This window comes from Bos mutus, chromosome 8, assembly GCF_027580195.1.
Source record: "Bos mutus isolate GX-2022 chromosome 8, NWIPB_WYAK_1.1, whole genome shotgun sequence".
NCBI lineage: Eukaryota > Metazoa > Chordata > Mammalia > Artiodactyla > Bovidae > Bos > Bos mutus.
This window is the reverse complement of record NC_091624.1, coordinates 9,504,405-9,529,307: the sequence shown is the minus strand read 5'-3', so window position 1 is coordinate 9,529,307 and position 24,903 is coordinate 9,504,405. Positions and strand designations below refer to the sequence as shown.

Here is a 24,903-nt window from a genome sequence, read left to right as displayed (position 1 = left end):
GCAGGATTGCAAATGGAAGAGGAAGCTTCCAGAACTGATTCCTCCTTGTTCATCTCTTTCTTGGTAGGGCCATCCTGGAATCCCAGGTGTGGTGGGAAACCCGGGAGAGCCTGGACCTCCGGTAAGCAAAGCCTTCGTGTTCGCTGAGCTCAGACTTAACTGTTGCATCATGGTGGAGTCTAGGTCTCAACACCAGGCAGACCTGGGTCAAATCCCAGCTTCCCGCTATGTTGCCAGAGCAGATCGTTCAACTTCTGTGTGCCTGAACTGTGCTTATCTGAAAAAATAGATAAAATAATCTTGGTCATGATAGTGCGAGCACGTAGGTGAAATGAAACCAGGCAGCTAATGTTCATTACGTAGGGACAGTCATTGCAAGGGAGTGTCGTGGGCATTAGCACTGCTGTTGCTCTCTTCATTCACTCGGGAAGTACCGTGTCACATGTCCATTCCAGGAAGTGCCATCAACAGGGCAGAAAGCTGTCCTTCCCCTTTAGGAGCTCGTCTTGTGGCGTGGGGAAAGAGAAGGCGGTAGATAAGTGACCACTGCTTTGGAGAAAGCAGGGGAGAAGATGGGAAATGCTGGGACAAGTGGGCGGAGGGTCCAAGGATGCAGGGGTTCTGGGCTTCTCGTGATGACTGAAGTATCAGGGATGTTCTTGAGGATCCCAGGGCAGGGAGGGGTGGGAGAGGCAGTGCTGGGTGCTGAGGAGGAATACAGAGCGCTAGCCCAGGGGCAGGAAGCCTGGATACTAAGCATCATCCAGAGATCGAGGTTCCAGGCAGCAGGTGGCCCTGCCAGTCCGCTATAGCTTCTTTTTTTTTTTTAATTTAGCCCTGCCAAGTCTTAGTTGTAGCCTGTGGGATCTTTAGTTGCAGCCTGCACACTCTTGGTTGCGGCGTGTGGGATCTAGCTTCCTGACCAGGGACTGAACCCAGGCCCCCTGCACTGACAGCCACTGGACCACGAGGAAAGTCTCCACAATTTTGATGAGGGGGAAGCTCACAGTGCGCAGCTGGGATCAAAAGCCAGCGCTCTGGGCTCTTGATGGCATGGTTTCCACCTGTTTGTGAGAAGGAGGGAAAAAGTTACATCTGGCCTGGGGCTGGAGAGACTGGTTGGCAGACTGAGGCCTTCATCTGAGGGTCCTAGCCCATCCAGCCCAAAGGCTGCTGGCCCACCTTCCTTCCCAGTGCTCAGAGGACCCGAGGACCAGGCCCCAGCAGATGCTCCTGGAGATGGTGTGCTTGGAGTTCGGGAGTGTGGGAGGTGCTCAGGGCAGGGCCAAAGTCAGAGAACAGGATGCTGGGGCTCTATCATCTAATCCCAGCGGTGTCCCTGGGTCTGGACCTCCCTGAGCCTCAGTCTGCCCATCTGTCCAACGGGAGCAGGAAAGTCTGAAAAGAATTGATGGGGCAAAAAGGAAGGCCAGAAGGAGACGAGAAAACAGCAGGGCCTTCAGGCCAATGCATAGAAAGAAGCAGCAGGCCTCCTCTGCGTTCCCTGCCTCCATGGCTCTCTGGCCCCTCCCCCATCCCATTTCTTCAGTGCTTCCATCTGTTCAATGGGTTGGCTCTGACTTAGTGAGATCAGACAGTGAGTTGCTGCCTTCAGATCCCAAGGTTGCCACTGACCTTCCTCTGTTACAGTATGGGGCTGGACACTTGGGTCTCTTTGGACAGCCAGCTGTCCCTAGTGCCACTGGGGAACCATGATGGCATGGAGGTCCAGAAAGCTTTAGAATTAGACACTTTGAGTCAAATCCTGGCTCCCTCTTTGTTAGCTGTGTGATTGTTGGCAACATTTATAGCATCTCTGAGCCTCAGTTTCCCCACCTGTGAGTCGGCATAATACCACATTTATGATGAGACTGTGGTGAGACATAAATGATACCACACGTGGTGTAATGTTTAGCAAACTACCTGAATATAGCAAGTGCTTAATGAATGGGAACAATAGTAAGTGAAATGGCTCAGTTGTGTCCGACTCTTTGCAACCCCATGGACTGTAGCCTACCACGCTTCTCCGTCCATGGGATTTTCCAGGCAAGACTACTGGAGTGGGTTGCCATTTCCTTCTCCAAGGGATCTTCCCCACCCAGGGTTCAAACCTGGGTCTCCCGCATTGTAGGCAGATGCTTTATCGTCTGAGCCACCAGGAAAGTCAGGTACAATAGTAAGTACTACCTCTGTTTGTTAGATATGATAATTTCTACTATTATCAGTAAGACTGTGAAACTGACATTTCTGATAATACTGTTCATAGCTGATTGGCACTTTTCACTTTTCCAAGCTCTGTAACATCCATGTTCTCTTACAGTCCACTGAGGTCAGCCAGGGTCACTGCCTCCATTATTTGGAGAGGGACCAGTCAGGCCCTGGGTCCCTCAGTTTCTGACCTCTCCCCTCTTTGAGAGAGCTGACAGCAACCCTTAACTGAAGACCTCCAAGTCATTTCCTCTTCCTGGCAACTATAGAAGGCAAAAACTCTCTTATACCCATTTTATAGATGATGAAACTGAGGCCCAGAGAGTGTAAGCCACTTGCAAAAGGTCACAAAATTAGTAAGTGGCAGAGTCGGGATTTGAACCTAGTTCTCTGGTGGAACAGTCTGCTCTTTTAAGCACCCTACTGCCTCTGAGTTAAGACTTGGCTCCTGAAATTTCCCAGTGACGCAATTGCATGCCTTCTGCAGTCTGCGATCCCTCCATAAAATGGTCCGTGGTTCTCACCCAGTCTTCATGTTCTTCATCATCTGGAAGTCCAGTCTCTCATTTTATGGGGCCAAGCCTGGGTCCACACCCTGCTTGCTCTGCTGACAAGGGGTCTGGTTGGCATCCAGCCCTCACCTTGGCTCTTTAGCAGTTGGAGGGTCTGCACCCCTCAAGGCCTGGGAAAGAGAGCAGAAAGAAGAGTTTTTCCTGAGGCCCCAAACTGAGCTGGGCCTCTCCCTGGTATTCAGTGTGGGGGATGAGGCCACCTCTTCTTGGAAAGGGAGCACGCCCAGTCTAAGAATCGCCGCTTGAGCTGGGAGGCTCTTGCAGCTGTTGGAGGGGTCCTTGGCCTGCCTGGGGTGAAGAGGCAGCCTGACAGCCTGACATGTGTAGCTGGGCCTGGAACCTTGGAGGCGCTGGGGGCAGGGAGGAACCAGGCAGTGAGGTGGCCTGCTTCCTCTCTTCACCCTCCATCCCTCCCTTCCTATCCTGTCTTCTCCAATCCTTCCCAAAATCCTTGTCATCAGCCTGTTCTGGGCCAGGTGCTGGGAATTCCAGGAACAAGTCCAGCTATGTGTTTTCTTTTCCTCCCTCCCTGTCTCTTCGTGTCATCCCTTCATCAAGCCGAGATAACCTGGGCCTCCTCCCTGGGCCAGACCCTGCTCCTTCCTTTATGCCTCCCCCACCCGCCTCTCCTCTGCTCAGCCTCTCCCCTCCTCCCCTCCCCACTCCATGCCTGCTTCCCTTTCAGCCTCCCTCCCTGCAGGGCCCTGGTCTGGCTCTGCCGCCTCTTGCCCCTTGCCCTCTGGCTCTCTCTGCCCTCTTCAGAGCCTTCTGGATGCTTTCAGGTCATATTTGAGGTCAGGGTAGGAAACAGGACGTGGGACCCCCGTATTCTTCTGACTGATGGAGGGAGAAAGAGTGAAATGGGCGTTGGAGGAGGCTTTGGTCAGGAATGTCTTCCTAGCTTCTGGTTGTTGATTTTGAGATAAAGAAGGAAGTGGCTCATCCATTCAGGATGCCTTCTCCCAGCTACTGGATTCCCAGGCACTGACTCCTGCTCAAGGTGGCAGCTCCTTGACTGATTCTCTGGGGGGTGGGGGGCGGGGCGCGACAGACCTTCCTTCCCACTGGGCTAAGTGCTTAGGGCTTCTTTCTGGAGTTGCTGGGCTCGGGAGGGGCCGCCCCCGAGCAGTGCCGGTCTGAGGTTGCAAGCCTGGCCTTCCGTGTTATCCCCCAGTGTCAGTTGCTGAGTTGTGTCCGACTCTTTGTGACCCCATGGACTGTAGCCCGCCAGGTTCCTCTGTCCATGGGATTCTCTAGGCAAGAATACTAGAGTAGGTTGCCATTCCCTTCTCCAGGGAATCTTCCCGACCCAGGGATTGAACCCAAGTCTCTTGCACTGCAGGCAGATTCTTCCGTGTTATACTTGCTTCCGAAAAGGGGGCTTCTGCAGACTCTTTCTCCTCCCACAGGGTCCTCCAGGATCTCGAGGCCCACCGGGCATGAGGGGAGCAAAGGGACGCCGGGTAAGTGGGGCCCAGCCCCCTGGGGCAGATGCTGGCAGGGGCCACCTGCTTGGAGAGACCCCTCCTGATCCTTCCCTCCCCACCCCAGACCTGAGATCTATGACTTTCAGAGCACCAGCCAGGGTTCCAGGCTCCTGCTGGGTGTGACTCTCAGTGTGGGAACCCCACTCATCTTTCACAGCCCACTTCTGAGTACCAGGCCTTGCCATCCAGGAGGCACGGGGGGCTCTGTGGCACCAATGCTTTGTCTGTTCCTGTGTTTGTTCATGCACTCGTTTGCCTGCAATTAGGCACCTCCTAGGGGCCAGCCATTGTTAGAGGTTCTGTAGATATCATGAGAATAGCACCCTCAGGACCCCTGCGTGGCTTTGTGGCTCCATCAAGGCCAAACAGACAGTACAGGGTCATGAACACATTGATGGCAGCCTGGGAGCCTGGAGGAGGCATCTCACCTGGCCAGGGTACCCGGGAACACGTCAGGCAGAGGCAGATGCTTAAACAGATGCCAGGTTCCAGACAGAGAGGAAGCCCTAGGGTGAGCTGGAGTGGCATGTTTAGGAATCCCCATTCAATAGAGGAGCCAGGGAGAGGAGTGAAACCAAGAATTAGAAGCTATCAAACCAAGTGGGCCTCAGACACCACAGCTAGACCTGTGGGCAATGCTTCAAGGGTAGTGGGGAGCCACAGGAGGTTTTACACAGGGCTGGCCTGAACATGGTAGCCAGAGGTGATCACTAATACTTACTCTGTGCTGAACACTATCTATCACATGCCTTGACTCAGTTAATCATCAACATGACCCTATAATTAAGAATAGGTGCTAGTCTTAATTCTCATCATACAGAAAAGGAAAGTAAGGCTCAGAGAGGTTGAGTGACTTGCCTTAGGTTGCACAGCTAGAAAGTGGCAGGACTGTGTTTTGAACCCAGGGATTCTGACTTTTTTGGAGGCAGGGAGGGCTGATGGGGCGGTTTCCTGCCCCCAGTGGATGTTCAGGTGCCAGGACAGCAGCTCTGTGAAAAGGAAACAGGATGGCACGGGTGGAGCAGGCGGCCTGGCCTGTATTCAGGCTTATTCAGGGGATCTGAGACGGCTCTTCTCTTCCTGGCTGAATTTCAAGTAGTTGAACAATTTCCCCTGAACCAGATGGTCTGAGCAGTCGGCCTGCGAGAGGTGAGATTTAGAGGCATTCCTTGGACCCGGCAGGGCCTCTCCTTGTGCCATGTCCTGGTCTCTGCCAGTGGCTGAGGCCCGTTGGCAGCCAGGTTCCACCCTGGCCCTCTGCACATCCTCTCCTGCCCCAGGATGCCAGGTTAGCAGGAGGGGGAGTTGCCCTGCCCCCCACAACCTGCCGGATGCACAGGCTCAGGCCCCCGTCAAGTCACAGAGCTTCCTGCAGCCGTCTGACCATCTTTCCCAGTGGTGGCTTGAAGAAGGTATCTCCTCCTTGATAATACTCAGGTTCCAGACCACAGAATCTTCAGGGCTGGAAGGGGAACTTCAGGAACACAAGCCCCCTCCCCTGGCTGGGTTTGGTGGAGATGCAAAACCTGTCGGACCCTGTGCCCTGGGTCCCCTGCCTGACAGGCCACGTTTGGCCACTTCGTAGATGACGTGGTCCCTGAGGGCGGGCGGGGACTGGAGAGGTGCCCGCTGAGCCAGTTAAAGAGCTCAAATCTGGGCCATCTCCCCGTGTAGCTCCTGGCTTCCCCTGTGACCCTGGCAAGCCCTTGTGCCCTCTGGGCCTCAGTTTCCCCAAATACGCTCTGGGAAATGAGCTTCGATGCCTGCAAGGCCCTGCTTGTTCTCTGCCCGCGTGCAGGATGGGCCCCGCTACCCACCACCTGTCTCCCCTAACCCCTGAGTCCCCTATCCCCCTGCCTGGGGAAGAATGAGCACAGAGGTCAAGTCCAGGGCCAGGATGGGGCCTCAGATCCTGAGCTCTTCTTGGTAGAGCTGCTGATCAGGGTCTGGGTCCGTGGGTCACATAGGGGCACATCTCAGGCTTTCCAGTGACCAGCTCAGGGACTTCAGGCCAGCTTCTTCCCCCACCCCACATTTATTTGGCTGCACCGGGTCTTAGTGTAGCATTCTTTGCCAGATGCAGATCTTTTTTTGAGGCATGCATTGTCTTTAGCTGTGGGCACGTAGGATCTAGTTCCCCAACCAGGGATCAAACCTGGGCCCCCTGCATTGGGACCTCGGGGTCTTTCCCCACCAGGGAAGTCCCTCACACCAGTTTCTCTGTAAGGCTCAGTGCCTGACATTAGGTGGAAGTTGTAAGGAGCCAGAATTTGAACTCAACAGCCAAATGCCCAATTTTTTCCCACTACTAACCGGTCACTGTTTACCAGTGTGGGAATGAACTCCCTGTCTCAGGGAGTATCAGGTGAGAGCCTGGGGCAGGATATTGCAGAAGACAATGTCTAAAAGTCCTCTTACTTGGGAGACTCTGCTATCTCTCTCCAAAACCACTTTGACAGAGTCATGAGGATTCTGCGACCCAAGAGCCTGCACTGAGCTCTGCTCGTGTGAGTGGGGCTGAGAGCTCAGCAGATCTGGCTTTGAATCCCAGCTCCTCCTCCCCTCTGACCTTGGGCAGCTGACTTACCCTCCCTGAAGCCCCAGCTTTTCCTCTATAAAAGGGGTCAGCAGCAGAACCGACCTCTTTGGATGGCCGTGGGGAGACGCTTCCTCTGCCAGCACCGCCCATGTTGAGCACCTGGAAGGGCAGCGGTGCATAGCGAGTGCCGGGCACACGTTCACTCCCTTTTCATCCCTTATTCACAACAACTGTGATTGGCCAGATTTTCTGTCCTCTGGGGCTCCTACCCGCCAAGCTAGAAGCCCAGCCTGGCTGGGAGGCAGCCGCAGCTGTGACTGCGAACCTGTTCCTGGGGAGTGGCTACACAGGAAGCGATTTGTGGCTCTGAAACCCAGACCTGCCTCCCGTGTTCAGTGTTGCCCTGGGGAAGGAAGGGGCAGGTTTGGGGCACCCGCAGGACATAGAATGAGCTGCAGAGAGGCCCAGAGCAGGGTTAGGCTCGCCTCTCCCTGCACAGGAGAACTGGGGAGGCGGGTGGCTGGGGCCTCTCTACTTTTTCCTCTCCCCAGACAAGAAAGCTTGGTCCTATTTCCCCCAGCAAACCCCAGGTCTTCCCAGAGGATAGCAGTGCCTCCCAGGTAAGAGGAATTTTAGATATTGTGTCCTGGGAAACCGTGCCTTGGCCCTGACTTGCATAAGCCCTTGTGATGGGGAACTCACTCCCTCACTGATTAAAATAGAGACAGGTAGTGGTGGAAAAAAGTGGGCATCTAGCTGACTTAGAGTCACAGGCTGGTTCCTCCACCTACTATCAGGGCTGCCACAGGCTATTTCCTTATATGTCAAATGAGGAAAATAGCTTTCACGATGATTGCTGCTGCTGTTGATGCTATTATTATTGTTATAGATCTCATAGCTTTCTTGCAGAGAGACTTTGATTCCCTGAGTAAAGAGGGTGCTGTGTGATTCAGGCCAAGCCATCAACACCTCTGGGCCTCCGCTCTGTTCCTAGAGCTGTCCCTTTCCAGGAAGGTTTATGCTCAGGTAGAAACAGAGGTCGGGGCTCAGCAGCCATCTCTGGAGGACACAGAGGCCTGCCATCAGCTCAGCCTCTGTCCCAAGTCTCAGGACCTGGGGTGCCCTGCATCTCCATTTATCTCCATCTCTACCAAGTCCTGTATGAATCAGGGGTGTTAAGTCCAACAGGTGGTCTGATAATATCCACCTGAGACTGAGGCCCAGAGAAAGGAAGGGGCTTCCCTGGGGTCACACAGCAAGCCAGCAGCAACACCAGGACTCGCACCCACACCCTCTAATCAAACCTCATCTTGAACCCATGAACATTCTCAGCCTGATATAAGCTGCCTATACTAAGCAGGGCCCTGAATCCAGATTGCCCAGGCCAGCCGTTGCTTTGCGCCCCTGCCCCTCGGGAGCCTGCAGCCCCCTTTGGCAAAATCAGATCTTCTGAGAACTTAACTGTATGCCAGGTGCCGAGCTGCCCATGTGCATTACTTCCTGCCTGGAGGGAGCGATTTCTTATTCCCATTTCAGAGATGGTATAACTGAGGCTCAGCCAGGAGCTGTCACTTTCCCCTAGACACAGCATTTCCTAAGCAGCACTGTGCCTGGTGCCGGACCCCTGGGAGTTCTGGGCGGAGGCCTGAGACACCAGGAGCAAAGACTCGCAGCCGCGTGGTCTCCTGGCCCAGGTTGAGTTCATCTGTGAGCACTGTTTAAGGCTGCGACGTGGAGTTGAAACATGGGGAGTCCCAGGTAGCTGATAAGAGAAATGATAACTTTTTCTGGTTCCATTATTAACTGAAAATATCCTTGTCCAGTATTTAAATGATTTCTCACTTTTCTCTTCCCTCATACCCCCTCCCCTGAGATGCCTCCCTGGCCCCTTTTGTGGCTGGTCTCCACACTCCCAGACTAGGGTGGGCCAGCCTCCTTCACAGCCTCCTCCTCCTTGTCTTCCCAACACCCAACACAGCCTTTCTGGCCCCTATAGAACGAACACTACACTGTTCTCCATGGGGGACCCCAGGGCACCCTCATCTGTGTTCCTATGGGAGGCCCGTAGAACCCTGCAGGGAATACCAGCTGCTTATATAAGGGACCGTAAACAAATTCCCTCCCTTGCAGGGCCTCAGTGTTCCCATCTGTGCAGTGAGGGGGAGGGAGAGAGTCTGCCTGCCCCAGGGGCCTCCCAGTTCTCAAGAGACCGGACATCCTGTCTCAAGGGTCAGATTTGAGCCCAAGGCTCCAGCCACAGCTGCCCTGTGCCTGCCCCTCCTCACGTGAGCTGGGCCAGAGTAGCTGCTCATCTGGCTGGAGAGGGGGCAGCTCCATAGCTCTGACCATGTGGAGACCCTTCCCCAGGTGTCCTCTGTCAGGTTCCCCTGAGGACCGTGGTCCACAGGCTGCTTCAACCCCACGTGTGCTCTGGGAAGAGCAGGGGACGGAGTCTGAAGACCTGACTGCCGGGCCGTGGCCACATGTCTCTTGGCTCTGCCCTCTGTTTCCGAATCTGTGAAATGGGTTGGCTGGCTGATTCCACCCCCCCACCCACCCCCACCCCAGCTCCTCCCCCTCCAAGGTTTCTTTAAACAGGGTTTCAATTTACCACCAGGCCCACTCCAGAACGGTAGGGCCTCTGACTGCATCCACTTACGCCAAGGCCTCTGCAGAGCCGTGTTAGCAGACACATTGCTCTGGCTGACCCACCTGCGGGTGGGGAGTGTGTGGGAGGCAGGGAGGCAGAGGGAACCCCCGCTTGTGCAGGGAAGAACGCAAGGCTCTGGGCAGCCCCGCCTCCTGGTTCCCAGCCCAAGGGAGACCCCTGCTGTCCACTGTGCTAGCCCCTTTTTCCTATTCCAGGGACCCCGAGGACCGGACGGACCAGCTGGGGAGCAGGGGTCCAAGGGCCTGAAGGTACTGACCCCCACCCCCTTCCTCTCGTCTCCTGACCCAGGGTGGTGGGTCAGGAATCCAGACTCGCCGCCTCCTCTGTAACAGGCCCCTCGGGGACAGCAGGGCGTGCCTGAGAGGCTGCAGGGCATGCTCCTGAGAGCTCATCTGGCCACACTTCCTGGGGTTGGCATGCCCCCAGTGTGGGGACAAGGAAGGGAGAATGAGCTATTAGACTGAGAGAGACAGAGAGCACGTGAGTGAGAGAGACAGAGGAGACAAGAATGAGAGAGGGAGGCGGAATCAGGCCTGGCCCCTGACTCCCCAAGCCCTTCCAGGATCCCTGATTGCTGAGACGGCTTCCGCCCTCATCGGGATGCAGGGGTCCGTTGTTCTCGAGCCACAGCTCCTGGCCAATAGCCATCCACTCCCCCTAGTTTGCCCGCCTGCACACTGGGGAGGGGGGGTGTATGTGGTGACCCCCGGGGCTCCTATCTCCCATGGAAGCAAGAGTCCCTTCTCAGGGAAGAGTCCTCCCCAGCACCCACTGCGCCCCTCATGCTTGGCTTCCTGCAGGGCCCGCCAGGACCACAGGGCAGACTGGGCCAGCCCGGGCAGCAGGTATGTGAGGCCGAAGCTGCCAGCCCCTCTCCCTGCTCCCTGTTCTGTGATACGTGCTCCTAACAGCCCGCGTGTGCTTCCAGGGCGTGGCTGGCGAGCGAGGGCACTTGGGCACACGAGGCTTTCCTGTAAGTAGCGCCGCCGGTTCGTGAAAGTCTCTCTGTGGGACTTGGCGGGGAGGAAATAGCCCCATTAGCCACCTTTCTCATCCTGCTGTGGAAATCCTGAAGGTTCTAGCTGCCCACTCCCGCCCTGAAGACCCTCCAGCCTGTCTGTTCCCCTCTGGGACTCAGGCTCCCATGTGTCACATGGCAGGACCCTCATTCCATACAACAGCTTGACTGAGACCCAGGGGCCAGGCAGGGCGGGGAAGGCCAGGGAGGGACTGAGGTCAGTTTGCTTTGTCCCTGCAGGGCCTCCGGGGTCCTTCCGGTCCCCCAGGTGCCAAGGGCCTCCCAGGAGAACCGGTAAGTGCCCATTCCCTTGCTCTTTGCATCTTTGCCCCTGGCAGGCTGGTCTCAGCTGCGTCCTCACCTGCTGGGTGGTGGGGGTGGGGGGTGTTGTCCTGTGATGAGACCAGGAGAGGGGTTAGAGAGGGGCAGTGTGGGGCTCTACCACCCCCATGGATAGGCTTTGGGTCCGGGAGAGAACACTGGCTGGGGAAGTTCGGGGCTCTGGATTGGGTCTACCTGCCTTGCCTTCCAGCCTCAGTTTTCTTGCCAGTAAGATGGGCATAATGGTTCCTCTCTTGTCATCCTGTGGTGAGGATGAAATAAGGAAGCGTGTAGAGAGTGCTTCAGTTCAGTTCAGTCGCTCAGTCGTGTCCAGCTCTGCGACCCCATGAAGTGCAGTACGCCAGGCCCAGTGCTTAGCACAGCGCAAAGTGCAGGGAGCCGCATCCTTCAGGTCTGCGAAGGAGAGAGGGCAGTGTGCAGATAAACCCACACGCTGTCGGGGCCCTGCAGAGTCCAGCATGGCTGGTGCGGTCAGAGCTGGATCTCGGGGAAGGCGGGACGCGGTCACAGGGGCCAGTCACCCAGAGCCACGGATGGAGTTAGTTCTTTGTCCCAGAGGCAACAGGAAGCTGTTGAGGGGATGGAAACAGAGGGGACCTTTTAGGAGATCTCCCTGGAAGGGTGGGTTTTCACAGAGTCGGACACAACTGATGCGACTTAGCAGCAGCAGCATACGCTGTGTTGAGGAGCCCCATGAAGAGGCTGTGGCTGTACTGATGGTGATGAAGACAGCACCGTCTTGGGGCTTGGGAGGAGCGATCTGGGGGACAGGGGGAGGACTGGAGATCAAGCAGCCCACATCTAGAAGCTCGGGCAGATGTCCTTTGGAACAATGGGTGGGCGAAACTGCATTCCAGGCCGAGGGCACAGAGTGAGTGAGGCTCGGGAGCCAGCCGGAGGCTTCTGAGCAGGGGAGGCCGCCCTGAGTCTTCAGAGATGCCTAGGAGAGGGTGCTGGTGGACGGGTGGGGGGTGATGCTGGATGCAGGTGAGGAGGGAGCTCAGGACCAGGGTCCTCAGTGAGGCGGGGGTGGGGGTGAGACCTGCAGAGTCCCAGGCTCCAGGGTCCTCGCCCTCACCTGTCCCTCCAGACTGCACTACCAAGCCTCGGACCCCAAAGAGGGCCCAGGCTGGCTTCTCCCGACTGTCTGTGTGTCTGTCTATCTTCCAGGGCCCTCAGGGACCCCAGGGGCCAATTGGCCCTCCCGGAGAGATGGGACCCAAGGTGAGTGCCGAAGGCCCTTGTTCACCCTGTGGTCTTGCTGGGGAGGAAGCAGCCCTTCCCGGCCCTTCTCCTCGGGGCTCCCTGTCCCGTGTCCTGCAGGCACTGGTGGGGAGATGGCCTGGCAGAGAAGGTAGATCTACCATGATGCCAGAGGGGGTGGGGTTGGGCTCCCCAGCCCAGGGGCAGCGGGTGGGATGTAGGCATGCCAGGACCCTCATGGGGGGTTGGCAGTGCCTCTTTTTCGGCACGCTTTTTGGCAATATCCCCCATCCTGACCCTGCTGGGACTTCATCCTGACACGGAGGTTTGACTACTGAACCAATCCTCCTAAGGTCTTGCAGCAAGGAGCTTGAAAGGGGTCTCAGGCACCCCTGCCTTCTCCAGGGGAGAAAACTGAGCCCTAGGGTTTATGCAGGGGCTGTGGCCATGCTAGTGATGATAACTTGGGGATCTCTCCCACCCTTGTCATCCTGGCCTGGCTGCAGAGAGAAGAAGGGCTGGAATCCCTCAGCCCTGAATGTAGCATCTGTTGGCTCCCTCCCCTGTTGTTATGTGAATCATGAAATTTTCCTCTCCTCGCTTGCCAAGGGCTCCTACCGTGGTCAACCACACTCATGGGGAGGGCGAAGGCTCCAGCAGCCTCTGGGTAGCCCCAAGGCTCCGCAGTCTGAGCCCAACCACCCCGCCCCTCACCTAGTCCCAGTTCTAAGCTCCCAAAGGCTGCAGCCTGCTCCCAGCTCTGGGTCTCTCGGGGTGTGTGACCTCGGGCATGTCCCTTGCCCTCTCTGAGCCTGCCTCAGTTATCTCCTCCCTTGGCAACCAGGGAAACCAGGGACCAGCCCTTGCTCTAGGATGGACCCATGGCATTTTTTTTTTTTTTTTTTGCAGGGACCACCAGGTGCATTGGGAGAACTGGGCCTTCCTGGGGAAGCTGGCATGAAGGTAAGAAGGGGATGAAAGAAGAGAAAAATAACTTGCTGAAACCAACTCCCAGCTGGCGGCCACGTCCTCTCCGTGGAAGAGAAATGAGCCTTTCTTGTGCCCTGGATAATGGGTTCTCTGTGCTCCTGGCTGGGGAGTAGGGCTTGGCCATGGCCACAGCAGATGGCCCAGCCGGCCTGGAGCCCCCTTCGCTGCCCCCCCACCGTCTGGCAGTGTTTTCTCTGGCACCTGCCCCATGCCGGGGCGGCCGGACCTCCTGGTCTCCTGCGATAGCATCTGCGTTTCAACGCTAGTGCCCCTCATTACCTGCAGGGAAACAGGAGCCTATTGATCCCTGGGCTCTGGGGAGACCCCGTCCCCGCTCTGCTGTTGGAAGAGGACCCGCTCCCTGTGCAGGACTTGGAGGCCTGGAACCTTCAGTCTTGACTTAGTTTCAGAATCTTTTGCTGGAATAATGCAAGAAACTACCCCATGTATAAAACAGAAATGGGACAGTTCTGGTTGGGGCCGGGCTGGGGACTCAGAGCTCCGCCTCCTCCTTGTGCCTGCAGACACCGGTAGAGAGAGAGTGTGGCTTGGAAACCTCCAGATGAGAGAGACCCTTCTGGGGGTCTTTTGGAGGATGTGGGGGACGTTTAGGGCTTCCCAGGTGAGTCACTGGTGAAGAATCCGCCTGCCAGTAGACACAGGAAACGCGGGTTTGATCCCTGGGTTGGAAAGATCCCCTGGAGGAGGAAATGGCAACCCACTCCAGTATTCCTGCCTGGAGAATCCCACGGACAGAGGAGCCTGGCAGGCTGTAGTCCATGGGATTGTAAAGAGGCAGATATGACTGAGTGACTCAGCACACATGCATGTACAAGGGACATTTACTCTGATTCATTTAGGGCCTCTTCCTCATTTGGGTTTCTCTCCAGGGCTCTCAGGGGGTGGGTAAAGGTGATCAGCCTCAGAGTTGCCATCTCTGTATTTGATACTCCCTGGAGCCAAACTAACTGCTTGGGTTTGGATCCTAAAGCTGTCACTTAGTAGCTTCATGAGCTCGGACTGGTTACTTAACCAACAGTCGCTCAGTCTCCTCATTTGTAAAAGCAGACCCCTTCCCTGGCAGGGCTGTTCTGACAACTAGCTGTGTGAAATAAAAAAGCACTGAAACAGGGCTGTACGTGTGAGCTAAGCTGTGATGGTGGTGTTAGTGGTGGTCCTGAACATGCCCAGGGCTTACTGGGAACAGGGGCTGTGGTTGGCATTTCACAATTTCTCTCTAGTCCTGGAGAAGACTTGGGCCCACCCCTGCTTCCCCCACATCAGAACTGATGAGAACAAGAAGGTGGGGTGAGAGCTGGGCTGGTCCTATCCTCCTACCCATGGACTTGTGTTTGGCTTCTCCTAGGGTGACCTTGGGCCTCTGGGCATCCCTGGGGAGCAGGGCCTCATTGGGCAGCGGGTAAGTCAAAGCAAATTGATTCTCCCTGGAAAGTCCCCTTCCCTATCCCCCATGGTATTTGGTGGAGGGAGGGCCTTTACTCAGCTTCCCTGAGCCTCAGTTTCCCTGAGCCTCAGTTTCCTCAGCTGTACAAACAGACCACGAATTTCTGCAGCCTCATCCAGCCTGCCTCTTGGCAGGCCAGCATTTCTGCAATGCAGAGGTGCTCTGCAGAGAAAAGCATTCTGTGGTCAAAATGTTTGAGATTCTGCATGCTCGGTGTTCCCTCTTACAGGTTAGCGGGAGCATTTTCAAGGCTCTGAGAAGGACTGCAACCAAGAAATTGGGGGTTCTTTTTGTGGGGATCCAGAATCTCCAAACTTATTTGACCTCCAAGTGTTTTTATTGACAAACACCTGTTATCACCCTGTTCCATGGAAAGTTACGTGGAAGGTTATCTTTCCTTTTACCAAAATAAACCCACAGAGCTTGGCTTCCTTTGAGAAGCTTTGGGACATCTCTGCACCCATCTGTCTATGTCCTGTGCTTGAATTATAAGGTCCCTGCCTAAAAGTGGACTCTGGGTGCTGTGAGGGATACAGAGCAAGCATCCTTTAGCACCTTACGGATGGGGAAGGTGGGGCCCAGGAGTGAGAGAGAGTTAGTGTGGAGGGCTTGGTTAGTGCAGGCACCAAGCACCCAATCCAGTTTCTCATATGTGCCTTTTTCCAATGCCTCCTACTACTCCCTGCCTAAAGTTAAGAGGCTCCACAAACTGAGCTAAGATGTAAAACGAGGGAAGAAGGCCTTGAAAATTGAGCAGTATAGTTTCTTGGAGTACTGTGTTAAGCAGGATCCTGAGGCTCCATCTGGGGTCACTAGGAAAGAGCATGACGTGCACTCACTTGATGCCCACTGTGTGCCAGGCACTTCACAGCAGTGAGTAACAGAAGGCCCTGTCCTCATGAAGCCTCATTCTAGTAGATCGATTAATGATGTCTGCCATGGACGCAAGAGGAATGGCTAGTAGGTTGACCAGTGATGCCTGCCATGGACACAGCAAGGATGGAATCTATACCCTTGTCCCGTCTATACCATCCCTGTATTTGATGATTTCTGAGGCCCCTTTCAGCTCAGATGCTGAACAGCTATGAACAAGCAGAGGGAGACACAGACAGTTTGACAGCCCGTTAGAGACCCGAGACATCCAGAGGCATCTCTGGAGCCAGAAAGGCGAGCAGGGAACCTAGCTGAAGGTCAGATGGGGATTCAGGGGCTTGGTATCATTCCTAAACTTGCTGGCAAGAAAGTCTGAGAAATGGCCTCACTTTCCTCATCTGAGAAATGGGATTCCACCAAGGTGTTTTATGAAGGCTCACTCCAAATTCCCAGAAGAATATATCTAACAGACAACATCTGTGGGATGCTTATACTGGCTCTCATAGGAACCCTTAAAGAAAGTGTATCAGCCCATTTTCAGATGAGGAAACAGACACCCATGGGGGCTAAGAAGGTTGTTTGTGGCCAGACCACCATGAATGGGAAGCCCAGTGGGGGCACTGAGGTCTGACATCAAAGCCTGTTCAACCAGTAGGCTTCACTACCTCCCCAGTCCAGCCAGCCCACCTGGACACAGGACTAGTACTTTCTATCTTGGGTAGCCCCTGCCCCACCCCAGCCTGCACACAGAACAGGCTGTGGCTTGGGGGTCTGCTCCACTGCTTATTTGTTGCCAGACATTCTGGGGCACTACTAGAGGAGATCAGGGTTGGGGTCTTGCTCTAGTGTGGGGGAGGAAATAAAATCACACTGGAACCCCCTCCCCAATAATGTCTCCTCATCTTTCCTACTACCCTTTCCAGGGAGAGCCAGGCCTCGAGGGTGACAGTGGCCCTGCAGGGCCTGACGGGCTGAAGGTAAGTGTCCTTCTGGTGCAGAGTCTGGGGGAGAGGGAATATTCTGGAACTGCCTTCTGCCTCTGGCCCCACTGCCATCCCATCCAATACCCAGGTATTCCCCCAGAAGCACTGTGTTCTCATAAACTCCGAGATCAGTCCTCCAGCTTCTAGGGAGCGCAGGCTGTGTAGGGGTAAGCCCTGCTCGGCGCCCGCTCCCTACCCTGCTCACGGACTGGGGACTAACCCCACCTTCTACTCCTCACTGCCGCCTTTCTCCTCAAAACTGCAGCTTCTCTTGGCTCAAGGTGGTACCAGGCCAGAAGCTTTAATATCTATTATCTTCCAGACATCTTAAAAGATCAGAAGAATAATCACCATCCGTGACTCATAGCCACTATTTCTGGAGGAATAGGCACAGACTATCAGGGAATACACTAAGCCCTTTGTATGTATCACTTAGATCAGTGCTATGGGGTAAGTCCTGTCTTTGGATGAGGAAACTGAGACTCAGGTTAAGCAACTTGTCCAAGGACACACGCTAGTAAGTGGCACAGGCAAGACCTGAGAGTCGGCTACCTCTCTGCACCATGCCCCTGTTCTAAAGGTGAAGAGACTGGGGCTCAGGCTGAGGTGTGTGCATCCAGAGTCTATGCCTGTGAGTGAAAATCCAAAATCCAAACCCAGGGCTCGTTGGCACCAAAGCATGTGGGCCCATCTCAGCCCTGCTGGTGAGATTCATCTGTCAGCCACAGATGCTGGGGCCTTAAGAAGGTGCTAGGGCTCCCCCAAACCCCAGGGCAGGTGGGCATCGCTCTCTGTCTTTGCAGCCCCCACCCCTCACCTAGCCCTAAACTGTTGTTAGGTGGGTTTTCCCAGGGCTGACCTGTCCCAGCCCAGGCTTCCAAGTGTCACATCCCAGGATTCCCTCGGTCACCACTGATTCTCCTATGACCTCAGATACACACCCCCTTCTCTGGGCCTGCGTTGCCCTGTCCCCAGGATGCCTAGGTGACAGGCCCCGGCTGGCTCCCCAGCTGCCTGCCGTTTGCTCGCAAGGTTGAGAGCGCCCCCTGTCTGCCGTCCATCTGCCTTCTTTCACCTCCAACCCTGCTGCATCCTAGGGTCTGGCTCCGGAGACCCAGAGCAGCTGATGGCCTCCCCACACTCTTTGACAAGTGCCTGCGTGAATCGCGATGATGCTGATGAACATTCTGGCTAAAATGCTTTGTACACTCATACACTTGCGTCACCTGCCTTCAGAGCTTTAGATGAATTAAGCTATTTAACTCTCCCAGCAACCCTCCGGGCTGGATTCATTACCGCCTCCATTTGACAGATGAGGAAAGCAAGGAATGGTGTGTGGGGGCCTCCCTCACCTCTGTGCAGCCGCCTCACGTCTCCTTGGAATCTTTGCTGAGGTGGGGTGGGAGGGGGTCGTCCAGGCTTGGGCACCTCACAGTCACTCCTGCTCACTTGTGGTGGCTCCTGGGCCCTACTTCTTCCTCTTCCACTCCCTCCAAAGCCAATTCTACGTAGGGCTGGAATAGTTGTGCAGATGTGTGGTGTCTGGGCTTCCCTGGCGGCTCATATGGGAAATCTGCCTGCAATGCAGAAGACCCTTGTTCAGTCTCTGGGTCAGGAAGATCCCCTGGAGGGCATGGCAACCAACTCCAGTATTCTTGCCTGGAGAATCCCATGAACAGAGGAGCCTGATGGGCTACAGTCCACGGGGTTGCAAAGAGTCAGACACGACTGAAGCAACTTAGCACACACGCAGTGTCTTCCTGGGCTTTGCATGAATCCAGGAGAGAATCTATTTCCTTTACGGCGTTTGTCCGAGCATCACCTTCATGGCGAAAACAGCCTCTCAGACGTGCACAGCACTTTATCATTTATGCTGATTATCTCTTTTGAGTTTGCTGATGGTGGCAACCATGACAGGGATTCCTACTAATAGCTCACGTTTATCCAGCGCTTGGGCACTAGATGCTATGCTAAGCTGTTTACATGGATTATCTCCTTCACTCCCCACAGTAACACTTTGGTGCTTATTTTGCAAATGAGGAAACTTGCCCAAGTCAACAGCTGTTGAGATCTGAATCCAATAGCGGGGGAGGAGGTATTGTCCCCTGAGCAGAGAACCCTGGAGTGAGAAGAACCAGAACCCAGGGTCTTACCTGTGCTCTGCCGTGAGCTCACGTGTGGCGTTAGGAAGTCTCTACCTGTCTCTAGGCCTCATTTTCCCCATCTGTAAATATCGAGGATTGAGCTGGGCAACTTGTAAAGGTTATTCTGAGCCCTGACAGATGTCCTGGATTCTGGGACCCTAGTCCTTTACTCCCGGAGCCTTATCTGCATGGGATCCACCACTGGGTGTGTGGGAACCCAGGCTCTGGGGGTCTGGGTAGGTCTTGGAGCCAGTGCCCCTGCAGGGCCCAGGCTAGGGCCCCTCCCAGAAAGCCAGCCCAGCCACCTGGAACAGGCTCTCTGCCTCTGAGGGCGAGGAGAGCAGGTGGCCAGGATAACAGGCCAGAAGGGGAATCCTGGAGCCAAGAGCATCCACAGGAGGATTGTCAGGGCCAGCCTTGTCTCCATGCCAGGCTGGGCTTGGAATCTGAGCATCTCAGTGGGAAGGGACCTCAGAGACCCACCTGCTCAACCCTCTCCTGGTGCCCAGATCTGTTCTGCACTGGCCCACACCCCAGCTTGGCTCTTGCCTCCCTCAGCTGTGTCGTCTCTGGATCGCCCCCTACCACCACTCATTGGGGCATCCTCTCAGACCAGAGCTAGAAACTTCCCCAGCCATCCTGGGCCCCAGCTGCCTACACCCAGAGCCCAGGGCCCTGGCGCAACCAGCCTGCAGACTGCTTTCAGCGTTCTGGTTCCCAAGTTCCGGCTGCTTGCCCTGGTGCACCCTGCTCTTTCTGCTGGACCCACACCAGTCTATCAGTGTCCCTCGTAAAGTGTGGTGCCAGAAAACAAAACTGGCAAAGATGCTCCTGCCTCTCCAATCCTGCTCCTCCACCCACCCCTTCCTCCCCACCGTGGCTTCATACCCTTTCCCCGGGGGCTTCTCTGTCCAGTCACAGCTCAGCCACCTGCAGACCGGCCACAGGCCCCTGCTGCCCTGCCCCTCCCCACATCTGCCTGTACTGAAGCCCTTGCACCTGCTCTGCTCACGGGGCCCAAGGGCAAGAGCCCCATCGTGGCACAGCCCGGCCTGCTAGAACACGGCCTGAAATGACAAGTGCCGTGTAAGCATTCGCTGCCACCCACCCGACAGAGGAAATGTACTGCAACCAGTGAGAACGAGAGCTGCGCAGAGCAGACAGCAAAGGGAGCGCTTACTCTCAGTAAATGGAATAAGACATTTAAAAAAAACAATAGATGGAAACATGCAGTCCAGTTGGATTAAGCCTTTAAAGCTAAATTTACTAATTTCATTGCTTTGGAACAGTTGTTTTAGCTCTGAACCTGGTATGTAGCCATTGAAACTATTACTTGTTACTTATTGTAAATGGTTTTGTGTAAACAAGGGTTGAAAACGCAACTCAGAAACATGGAAAGAGTTTGTTCCGAGAGACTGAATCGGCTGAATTTTTTCCTTTATAAAAATTTCCTTAAGCTTTTTAAGGCTCTTGTTCTCCCAGTGTGTCTACAGGGCTGGAGAGAAAGCATCTCAGCCTTCCAGCCTGACCCTCTCCTGTAAACTGCACGGGGTGGGCGTGGTCGAGGTCTTCTCTTCCCTCTGATTGGCCCACTCCTTGGCCTAGGCAGGGCCCCTGGACGATGTCATGTACAACAGATGTGTTGTCTGTGCCAGGCTGACCCTTTTGGCTGAGCCATCAGGGGAATCCAGGGTCTGGTCGGCTCTGGACATCCCAATGGAGCCCTGAGGTTTGGCGCCTCTGATGGACTTGGTGACTAATTTATTCTCTCTCTGTCTTCCTTCCTCATGTCTTTCCACCCCAGGGGGACAGGGGTGACCCCGGGCCTGACGGTGAACGTGGCGAGAAGGGCCAAGAGGGACTGAAGGGCGAGGACGGGCCCCCCGGCCCCCCTGGCATCACTGGCGTCCGGGTGAGTGTGCACAGCTGTGTGCCAGCATTTGTGGCTCCCAGGTCAGAATAATACACTCGTGCCTTCCGGCGGTTGGGTGGGAGGTCGTTGGACAGCAGCCACCAAAGGGTCTTGTGCGTCTGTCCTTCCTTCACTGGAGCACTTTGCAGAGCACAAACCTGGCTGTGTCCCTCCGTACCTTCCTAGTGCCCACAGGAATAACGTCACTCTCCTTGGTCTGTCTGCTGTGCCCTACACAAACCTGGACCCTGCTGACTCATCCTGCTCAGCCCCCACATTCAGCCACACTGAAAGTAGCAGGAGAGGCATTGGTCCGGTTGCTGCGTGAGCCTTCACTTGCTCTTGCCCGCTCTGGGTCACCCCTTGGTATGATGAAGGCTTTGGAAGAACGTGTGCTGAAATTGTTTTTGAGTTCCAGTGTTCCGGGAGCTCTTTCTTAGTGAACTTGTGAGCATCATGACTGTGGAATGGGCAGAAACACGTGGGGCAGAAATAGCCCTGACCCAGAGCCCGAAGGCCAGGTTCTGGCTCGAGCACCCACTGTCACTGTGACTTTAGGCACATCGAACTGCCTCTCTCTGAGCCGCGGATTTTTCGTCTAAAGAACTGATGAAACTTTGGATAGGAAAGCACTTTATAAAATGAACTAGAAATGTAGCAAATTATCTTTATGAGTATGGAGGAGGACGTGACTGAAGCTGGTGGTGGTGATGATGTAGTCATGATGCGGGGGATGGTGATGGTAGTGATGAAGACGTGACTGAAGCTGGTGGTGGGATGATGTAGTCATGATGGGGGGGTGGTGATGGTAGTGATGAAGATGTGACTGAAGCTGGTGGTGGGATGATGTAGTCATGATGGGGGGGTGGTGATGGTACTGATGAAGATAGTGGTGATAGCAACAGTGAGGATGACGGTGGTGGGCGTGGCGGTGTGACGACGATGGGGATGGTGGTGATGCAGCGGTGAGGAGGGGTCAGCGTGGCTGTGGGTATGGGCTTGGTGATGCTGGTGATGCTGGTGGTAGAAGTGATGACGGTGTTGGTGTGTGATGATGGACGGGATGGTACTGATGTTAGTGAAGAGGATGGTGGTCATGGTGATGGTGACAGGGGGTCGATAATGGCGGTTGTGGTCGTGATAGTGATGATGGTCGTGGTGAGGATGGCGGGGCTGATGATGGTGGCGGGACTGATGCGCTGGTGATGGTGGTGGCCAAGGCAGGGGTGTGACGTGGCTCTGGGGATGGTGTCGGTGGTGGGGTTGCAGTGTTTCTGTCCATATTTTGCGGTCACTGCCAGCTCTCAGACGCTGGGACTGGAAGGAGGTTCGCTGGGGCCAGACTGTGTGTGCGTAGGGTGGCAGAGGTGATGAGAGGCCTGTATTTGAGTGTCTTTGGCATTGAGGCCGCAGAACAGAAATCTCCCACTCTGTGGCCTGGAAACAGTGGAGGATTTAAAAATAGAATTTTATGAGCCATCGGGGCCTTTCCAGAAATATATCTATATGGATGGAGCCCAGCAAATGTCTTCATTCTGGCCCTGCAGTCCCAGCCCACTGGATGCTCTCACCCTTACTCAGGGTTTCCCACACCACTGGGGTGCTCCCAGCTGGAGCTGGGCCTGTCGGAACAGGGGGCCAGCAGGCTGCCCTGTCCGGGGGGACTCCCGTCTCCCTGGCCCTGGACTGCATTCTTTGTCCCTGACTCACTCCTCCTGCTGATGAGGAATCAGCCATTGCAGTCACCTCAGCCCACTGGCAGATGCCACCAGCTCCTGTAATCATGACTCACAATTGCCCAGACAGGACCTGCTTAGGAAAAGGGGTGTCCCAGAAAGTAAGAATCCGCATTTCGTTCTACCTAGCTGGGTGATCTGTGTCCGCAGGGTCTCCGTCTCCCCGAGACTGTTTCTTTAGCTCTAACGTGGGATAAACAGTCCCTTCCTCCCAGCCCTGTGGCCAGAATCGCCCAAAACATGATGCAGAGTTCAGATACAGTACCTGGCCCGTGACTGAGGCCATGCTGTATTTAATTACTGGAGGAGCAAAGGACCTTGAGATTGTCAAGCCCAGGGCTGTCAGCTCTGTGAGGCCAATACCACCTCTGCCCCCACTTGGCAAAGATGTGGATCACAGGAAACATGGGCATTGGGTGCAGAATCAGTTTGAGCCCAGGCAGTCTGCCTGGGGAGTGAGTGCTCTGCAAATCTGTGGATCTGCCTCAGTTTTCTCTCATTGCTCATCTTTTTCTCTCTTCCCCTCTTTACCTTTCAGGGTCCTGAAGGAAAACCAGGGAAGCAAGGCGAGAAGGGCCGGATGGGAGCCAAGGTAGGGACCCCTCCTCCTCCTTCCACCTGAATCGGGCCATGCGCCTGCCCCCTAGCTCCCGCCCTCCCCTCCCCTCTGCGGACACCTGGTGATACCCTGTCTCTCCCCCACTGCAGGGTGCCAAGGGCTACCAAGGACAGCTGGGTGAGATGGGCGTCCCTGGAGACCCCGGACCCCCTGGCACCCCAGGCCCTAAAGGGTCCCGGGGCAGCCTGGGACCAACGGTGAGAACTGTCTGGGTGGCTGGGGTGAGGGTCATGGAGCCGAGGGCAGAGAGGAAAGCATTGCCCACCTGACTTTGTGTCTGCCCTCCAGAAAGATCTTTGGAATTGTGGATCCCTTTGGGGACCTACAGAAGCTCTCGCCCCTCCCCCTGTAAAATACATACAGCACAGAATTTCTTGCCATTTGAAGGAGTCTGTGGATCTTCTGAAGCCCTTTATAACCCCTGATTATCAAGTCCTGCTGTCAGGGTGTAGGGAAGGGACCAGACCCTTGAGGGTATTTTTATTGGACAAGGACTTTTCCCATTGGAAATAGATTCACGCCCAGGGGGCAGGATGAAGCTACTGAAGATTCCTGGGTGACCCTGAGGGTGGTCCAGCCCATTGCTGGCCGGCCCTGAAGGAAGGGCCCCTTAAGGGTTTGATCACTGCAGCAGGAGGAAGACCCCAAGAGGAACCGAGGGAAGGGGCAGACAAGGCTGGCACAGCATCTCTGAGCGGCCGATGTGCGCCGATAAACAGTTGTGCTTGTTCGCGGCATTTGCAAGATTCCGTGGTGTAAATGCTCCCACGGTAGCCGACTTCCAGCTACCAGCATGATGTCACTGAATGCAGACTTGGAGGGGATGTGTGAGAAAGCTCCATTAGCTGGTAGTGTCAGTCTGTATCCCCAGGGTTTCACATCCACGGGGGGTCCTGGAACTGTTCCCCTTCAGATACTGGCTACCCAGGGATAACAGTGTTTCTGCCACACAGATTCAATCAACAAAAATATCCTCATGAGCATAGATAATAACAAAATGTAGTAAAATAATTAGGAAGGGATGAGTTTGGGATATTTATCATCTGTGTTTTTAATATAATTGATTTATCTGTAAGTTCATATAATTTAACTTTTCATCATGGTTTTATTTAATAATTGGCTCACAAAAGTGGGGAAAATTTAGCAACTGGCTCTCTAAACCACTGGAGCTGGAAGCGGGAATGGCTGGGGGAGGAGAAGTGCTCTGGAGAGTCGCTTGCTTTCCACCTCGGTCTCCGGACCAGGTTCTGAGCAGGGCGGACGTGCCAGGCTGCGGGGCTGAACTGGGCGGGAGCCTGTGGGAGAGACAGTGTCCGCGTTCCTTCTGTGAGAGTCACACTGGGTACCAACGGGGGTCTTCTCCCCTCACAGGGTGCTCCAGGACGGATGGGGGCCCAAGGAGAGCCGGGACTGGCTGGTTACGACGTAAGGAGCTCTGACCTCCCTGCTTTCTGGAATTCTGCCCCGCAGGCCTGGACTCAGGCCGCCTCGGCTGCTGCCCCCACCTCCTCCCAGCCGAGGGCCACACAGATTCATAGTCTCCCTCGTGCCCAGGAACACCTGGGTCCGCAGACCAGCAGTGGGCCAGACAGGGCTGGGGTGAACAGAGAGCCCCCCTGAATCCCTGGCCTCACTCAGTCCTTCTTCCCTGTGGTGGGTGCTGCACACACCTCGTGTCTGAACTTTGCAACTGCTCTCTGTGGAAGTGGTGGGTCGGAGCCCATTTTTGCATCCTAATTTGGCAACCCCCACCCTTTAGAGGCGGCCAAACCAAACACATGTTAGACATCTGGGAGGTGAGGCCTCAGAGAGGCATGCGGCTTGCTCAGAAAGGGAAACTGAGGCTCGGGGAGCCAAAAGAATGTGTGTGCAAGGCCCGATGGCTTCTGAAGCTTGATGGTGGGATCCAGTGTCTGAAAGAGAAGCAGCAAGGAGAGGAGGAGAGGCAGAGGGCAAAGGAGAGGGGAGCTGGAGAGTGGGTGCTGGGAGCCCAAGGTGGGAGTCTGTACCTTCAGGCCTCACCCCAGCCTGGGAAAGCCTGCTGAGGCAAGCATTTGCCTCCTGCCTCTGCCCAGGAGGACACACCTAGGGGCTCTGCTGAGAACTGCACCCAGGTCTGCTCCAAGACGCCTGAGCAGAGG

At 55.3% G+C, this 24,903-nt stretch overlaps 1 protein-coding gene across 4 annotated transcripts in view; it reads left to right on the top strand.

The window, feature by feature from the left end:
* The window catches only part of COL27A1 (collagen type XXVII alpha 1 chain), a 153,136-nt gene that overhangs the window by 96,264 nt on the left and 31,969 nt on the right, over nt 1–24,903 (top strand). For all 4 annotated transcript variants that reach the window (XM_070375041.1, XM_070375040.1, XM_070375042.1 and 1 more), the window contains exons 27-40: nt 68–121; nt 4,190–4,243; nt 9,672–9,725; nt 10,278–10,322; nt 10,406–10,450; nt 10,736–10,789; nt 12,008–12,061; nt 12,950–13,003; nt 14,397–14,450; nt 16,292–16,345; nt 20,300–20,407; nt 22,682–22,735; nt 22,852–22,959; nt 24,134–24,187. In XM_070375041.1, coding sequence (XP_070231142.1) covers nt 68–121; nt 4,190–4,243; nt 9,672–9,725; nt 10,278–10,322; nt 10,406–10,450; nt 10,736–10,789; nt 12,008–12,061; nt 12,950–13,003; nt 14,397–14,450; nt 16,292–16,345; nt 20,300–20,407; nt 22,682–22,735; nt 22,852–22,959; nt 24,134–24,187 — 846 coding nt within the window. The remainder of the gene's footprint in view (nt 1–67; nt 122–4,189; nt 4,244–9,671; nt 9,726–10,277; nt 10,323–10,405; nt 10,451–10,735; nt 10,790–12,007; nt 12,062–12,949; nt 13,004–14,396; nt 14,451–16,291; nt 16,346–20,299; nt 20,408–22,681; nt 22,736–22,851; nt 22,960–24,133; nt 24,188–24,903) is intronic.